Source organism: Tripterygium wilfordii, chromosome 21 (assembly GCF_013401445.1).
Source record: "Tripterygium wilfordii isolate XIE 37 chromosome 21, ASM1340144v1, whole genome shotgun sequence".
Taxonomy (NCBI): domain Eukaryota; kingdom Viridiplantae; phylum Streptophyta; class Magnoliopsida; order Celastrales; family Celastraceae; genus Tripterygium; species Tripterygium wilfordii.
This window is the reverse complement of record NC_052252.1, coordinates 14,325,331-14,332,015: the sequence shown is the minus strand read 5'-3', so window position 1 is coordinate 14,332,015 and position 6,685 is coordinate 14,325,331. Positions and strand designations below refer to the sequence as shown.

The window sequence follows — 6,685 nt, the reverse complement described above, 5'->3', positions numbered from 1 at the left end:
AAATTCTCTCCACAAACTACAATAACATCGATTCATCTCTGCCAATCTTACCAAAAATAAAATTATTCTCTTCTTCTTCCACGGAACATATAATTCTTTGCGAGCATTTGTTTCGGAGATAAAGTTTGGCTTGACAATGAAGCTCTACAAAAAGCTTTCTTCAACACATACTCAGGTTCCATTACTGTTTTAATTTGGAAATTTGAGAGATGAGAAGAAACGAGCTGAGAGAAGAATATGGAGGTGAGAGAGAGGTTGGGTCCAATTCACTTTAGATACTGTCGGCTCCGAGCCTAAGGGACGCACAAGTTTGTTCTTTAAAAGACGCCTCAAGTGTTGGGATATTGGATCTATCTTATAAATCACATTATTTGATCCTCTCAACGATACGTGTGACATATATTTTCAACAAAAGGCTTAACTCTAATTTTTCTATTCTTTAGCTAGATCTTCAGACCATTTAACTATTTCATGACCCTTTACTAATCTAATAGAAAGTCAAGGAGCTTTTTTATTTTTTCGTCATCCAGTCCACAACAAATCGAATGAACCTTGACGAAAAAGGAACGAGCTTCGTCTTTGTTTTTCTTCAAACCTCTTATCTGCTCTCATTCGCTGGGTATCCGTTCTCATTTGCTGGGTCTCCGTTGAGAATCGCCATTTGATTTGAGAGAGACTGCATAGTGAAAATAGATAGGACCTGAGACTTTGAGAGAAACCTAAAAATAATTGAGAATGATGTTGGATTTTGAGAGGGTATAAAGAGATAAGATTCAAGAAAGATAAAGCCAAACATAATTGTATAGAGAATATTTGGAAATTTTATTTACGTAAAATTATGTCCATCAGATTTAAATCTTATGATCTGATGGTTCAAAAATTGAACTTGTTAATTGTCGGTGCACTAATGCTCCGTTACTCTCCCCAATCCGATTTGAGTATGGGATGAAGTTTATGAGCTAGCGTACGAGCTTCACCTAACGAATCACTCTTTAATTCTTTTCCATATATAGCATACCATGAAATCCTAATAAAACTCCTTAATTAAACATGGAAGTAAAATAATAGTTTTTTTTTTTAAATCACATTAATCTCCCTAAAAATGAAATTGAGGAATACAGTATGACCCCGTTTGGAACACATTTTCTACCAGTATTTATACTACTTGCTAGTATAAATGTTGATTGTCATCCAAACAACAATTTCTGGGCACTTATTCCAATAGATTTTTGAGTAGCATTTATACTACTTCTCAAATGCTACAAATTTGTACAATTTTACAATATTTCACCAGCTTTTCTCTATTTTGTCCATATCAATTTATGCTTATTCCATTTATACCCTCATATGTCGTTATTGGATGAAACTGGCTATTGATCATTTCTTTGGCCCCGCTATTGGATCAAACTGTTGGTGAGAAATTCTATATAATAAATAAATGGAGAAATTCCAATTTGATCTGTAGTGATATTAATAGTTGTATCATATTAATTTATTATTATATTAATTTTATGTTAATTTATTATTAATTTTATAAATTAATTTTTATATTTGGATACAACTATATTTCGCTATTACATATAATACCCTTGCACGTAATTTATCACAATATGCTACACAGAATAAATGTTGCCAGTAAAAGTTCAACAAAACACTATCAAAGCATTCAAGCAACATATCTGCTAATAAAATTGTCTAACATTTCTACTACCACCATTTCTACTGGTATATCTGCTACATTGAAAATGTTTTACCAAACTAGGCCTATATAAAATGTTAAATAAATTGAATGATTGAATCTACCTAAAAATGGAAGTATCAGACAGGGGCATAAAAGTGAAAAAAGCCCACGATTAATTATGGCCCATGAGGGGCAATATGGGCTTTGGAGTTTGGGGTTTTTTTGACCCGAAAAGTGATCCGACCAGCCTGACCACTCCCTTAAATAATAATAAGAGGTCAACGTGGACTGGATAACAATCGGGATATATAGAAAACGTATGTAATAATTCCAGTCAGAATAAGCGGTCAGTCAAACTGTTGACAATGACAAAATGCTGCCACAACGGTTTTTTCTAATCTTGGAAAAAATTGAGTTTTGTTATAATTAAAACGGCTAAAGTCTAAACCTAATTTATTCAAGCAAGCTTTAAAAAAAGAGTGTATGTGACGGCCACATATTTTATGAATCGAAGTAATTAATTTTTTGATCATTTTTTAAAAATGCTAATTATTTATCATTAGTTTTGATAAATAAATAGCAGGGTTCCTACATATGCTGTTTTTTCACATTACTTTTGGGTATGTTCTGGTAAGCATATATATATAGAGAGAGGAAGAGAGTGGTATTGCATTAGTATATAAATACATTAGTGTTAGGGGTGTTCTCGGTTGGGTTTTTTTTATCCAGTTTGTTTTTTAATAAAGAAATGTGTAATTTTTTTTTAAAAAAAAAATCGACCAATCAATTCGGTTTCAGTTTTGACGATTTTTTTGAAAAGTCCTAATTGACGTACTATAACTAAAACTAGCCATCACTCAATTACAAAATTGATTCATTTGCACATAGATTGCAACTTGTTCTTGCCCCTTGGTTTTTGCACATATGAATGCAAAAAAAAAAACTAGGTTCTTCCCAAATTTGTACCTAATTTACATTGAATATATAATTGGTTTGAATTCTAGCTTTCCTTGCTTGAATGTTTTTAGACCACACCAAACCCACTATATCCCACTAAAGAACAATTTCCATGCAAAAGCTTTTACACCTCTAACTAATTATTAATCAATCTTCCCTATAAATATACCTCTCTATCTGCTCCCTTTCTCAATCCAATCTTCTACCTCTACATCTCCTCCACATCTCACAAACATGAAGTATAACACTCTTATAAGGATATTGTTACTTGTGTTAGCCATGTTAGCCATTGCTCTCCAAGCATCACCACATGATCAACAGCCATTTCTTGAAGATGATGATGATACTGCAAGTGGTCATCAAGAACACATTTCTCTAGGCCGATTTCTCCGACAGCGGGTTCCAATGAAGTGTAACAAAAATCCTAGGATTTGCCGTGCTGAGGGAAGTCCTGGACGGGATTGCTGCAAGAAGAAGTGTGTGAATGTGAAGACAGACAGACACAATTGTGGAATGTGTGGGAAGAAATGTAAGTACTCTGAGATATGCTGCAAGGGCAAGTGTGTTAAGCCCATGTATGACAAGAAGCACTGCGGAGGTTGCAACAATAAGTGCAACAAAGGGAGTGCTTGTGTTTATGGAATGTGCAGCTATGCTTAGAAAATTGATCATCTAGCTTTCTCAAATTGAATTTATTTGTATTATGAATTAAGATTATAGGGATTTTAATCATTAATTTTGTAATTCTTTTAAATCTTGTGTTCTACCTTCTCATCTTCTCTCTCTCTATATATATATATATAGTAAGTACTGGTGTGCACCTTTCTCACAACATGCGCAAGCTATATATGGCCATATTAATCCTCTCTCTCTATATATATATATTGTTTCTCTCATGTCTTGTATCGAGTGTCCCTTTAACGTCTCCCCCATTGGTAAAGCTTATATTAATCCTCTATATATTGTATCTTTAGCAAAGCTTATTTATATGGGAAAACTGGGGGCCGGTACACTAGATTATACTTATTTGTAAAAAGATACAACCATTAAAACATCTTTTTAAAAAAGTCTAATGGAGATATGCTTTTACAAAAATAACCTCACACTTCATTCCCCTCCCACGAAACCTCACCTCTCAAACCGTGATTTTCTCTCTCCCAGATTTTCTCTCTCAACAACTGCAAAAAAACCTCCATTTCCAGACCTTAAAACCTCCATTTTTAGAGATTTCAGATCCATAACGACGCTACTTTCTCAATCTCGAGTGATACTATACTGATTTTCTAAAAAATGGTAAGTACATTACATACCCAAAGCTTCTTTCGATTAATTGATACTTTGGTGATACTATCTGAAATTTGTGCACCGAAAACCTATGTTCGTTTTCAAATCATGTTTATATGTCTTCATTTTCAAAAATTTTGGTTAATTTCTAATACATTTGCTAGTTAGGGTTTGTTGAACTCTGTTAGGGCTTTTGATACAATAATGCTTTTTTGTGCATTTGAGGCTTTCACGTGGTTAATTTTCATGTATTTTCCTTCAACATTTTCGAATTTTTGTTTGAATAATGTTGTTTTTGGTGCAGAAGCTACTTTTTTTTTTGAAATTTTGCTAAACTGATAATATAGTGAAAATTTTGTAATTGCAGCAAACAATTGGTACTATAGTGATACTAAATATGTATTTCATTAAATTGACATCAACAAACAATTTGTGAGAATGTAAGTGGTTGATGGATTTTTGATTTGCTTACTGGTGAATTTTAGGACAGATATGGCATTTTTCTTTGGTATTTTGTTGAATTGATACAATAGTGATACTTTTAAACAGAAGATCCAATTTAGTGTTCCATTTATATCTTTTCCTAATAAAATGATAATAAAAATATTGGAATGAAAATTTGTTTGCATTACATGTCTTGCTGGTTCAATGGTATCATTTTAGTGGATTTTTGTTGTTGGTGATACTATAGTGATACATCTCTGCAGCTGTAAATGTGTATTTCATGCAATTGATATTTATTTTGATGCAATTGTGGTCCATTTGCATTACCTTATACCATTTGTATTACATGTCTTTCTGGTAAAATGGTCTATCTGATACTATAATGATACATAACTTAATGAAATAGTAACCGATACTATACTGATACTATATTGATGTTTTTTTTACCATTTCTTGAAGTCATGTCATTTCCTGAAAATTTAGTTTTATTCAAGGATTTTCTGGTTCAGTGCTTTAATTTTAGTGGATTGTGGTTTGCTAAATAGAGTTTTTTGGTGCAGAAGTGTGCTTTCTAGGAAGTTTGTATAAATGATACTATACTGATACTTTTCATCAATTGGCTATGTATTAGACCTTGTATTGCACAATTGATACTATAATTATACTTTTGTTCAGGGGGAAAGACAATGTAGATCAAGCCTCCATGCATTTGTCACACTTGTTGATGACTTAAAGTTGACAAATAAGCACACTCTACATCTGAAGAAAACACTTTTTTGGCGTCTAATAGATGCAATCATCAACAAAGAAATTACAAAAGCAGATTGTCGGATAGGAAACTTTTATTTGGGGAGCATCATCGACACATTTGACAAGAAGAAGAAAGAATTCAAGATAAATGGAAGGTTTATCAATTTTTCCAGCGATGATTTGAAGAAAGTGTTTGGAATCGATGACGGGACGAAAAAAATTCAAATAGGGAAGATAGTGAAGCAAAGGAAGGACAAGAAGTCTTCCTTCATTACAAGAAGATTGAAGGAAACAGAAAGACTAAACAAGACAGTCATAACTGAAAAAATCAAGAAAGCTGCCGAAGGGAGAAACAAGAATGACGAAGAAGACGTTTGTCGATTGATAGTAATGTTTCTCTTATCTTCCTTGTTCGTCCCGAACAAATCCCTCACGTTAACATGGTCATATGTTAACTATGTTGAAGTGATAGATGACATGAAAAAATACAATTGGACTGCCCACATCTACGACTACTTTTTTTCATCACTTTGTGACTCAAGCTCTACAAATGTTGTGGGATGCGTGATTGCATTGCCGGTAAGTAAACAACAATGTTTATTCTTTATAATGCTTTAATGATACAAACATGAAACATAATAAATAATATTTGCACAACAATCTATTTCAGTTCTGGGTAATGGAGCAGTTCAAAATTGCAGAACCAAAGCTTGAGAAGGCAACAATCTTATGTGCGAAATGGGACGTAAGAGATCTGACCAATGTCTTAGAGGGCAACACAATGCAAAAACTGATATTGAAGGAGGTGAGAACAATTTAAAAAACAAAAATTGTACAATGATAAAGTGATACTTTTCTGGTACTATAGTGATATAATTATTAGACTAAATCGATACATTATTACACATATACACATATGCAGGTTGATGAAGAAAGTGTTGAAGAAAGCCATGAAGAAAGTGATGAAGGAACTCACTCTGGAGATGAGGAAAGTAATGAAGGGCATGATCTAGAAGATGACATTAATAAATTGAAAACAAATTTAACAACTTCAAAGGAGAGAGAGCAAGAACTACAACAACAGCTCCATGAGAGCAAAAAGGAAAACAATAAGTTGAAAGAAAAAGTTGCTGATCTAGAGGAAAAGTTGAGGAAACTGTCAGCTGTAATGGAAAGTGTTTCTAAGGAGAAAAATAAAATCTCAGAGAGGCTAGATACTGAGTTAATGAGTATGAAGTTCATCAATTTACACAAGCTTTAAGGGCAACAACTCCACAAAGCAACTATGAAGCAGGAACTTCAACAACTCCGGTAAATAAATATATCCATTAAATTCTTTACACAATTATGGTACTAAATTTATGTGACACTATACCGATACATAACTAATAGTTGATTTATTAATTTGTCATTGAGTAGACACCAGCACAAGCTGCAACAACACTTCCACAGCCATTACCTCAATCAAAAGAAGCAAGAACAGAGAAAGAAAGTGGCAACAAACTGCCAGAGGAAGAAAGTTTGGTATTACTTTATAAATATTCTTTTTTGAACTGATAATTTAGTGAT

General features: G+C 33.0%; 1 protein-coding gene across 1 annotated transcript; it reads left to right on the top strand.

Moving 5' to 3' along the window:
- The first annotated feature begins 2,730 nt into the window (after positions 1–2,730).
- On the top strand, positions 2,731–3,404 carry LOC119989881 (stigma-specific STIG1-like protein 1). The gene has a single exon (XM_038835618.1). It carries the CDS (start codon positions 2,873–2,875, stop codon positions 3,296–3,298), a length of 426 nt encoding a protein of 141 aa, XP_038691546.1. The 5' UTR covers positions 2,731–2,872; the 3' UTR covers positions 3,299–3,404.
- Positions 3,405–6,685: the final 3,281 nt, after the last annotated feature.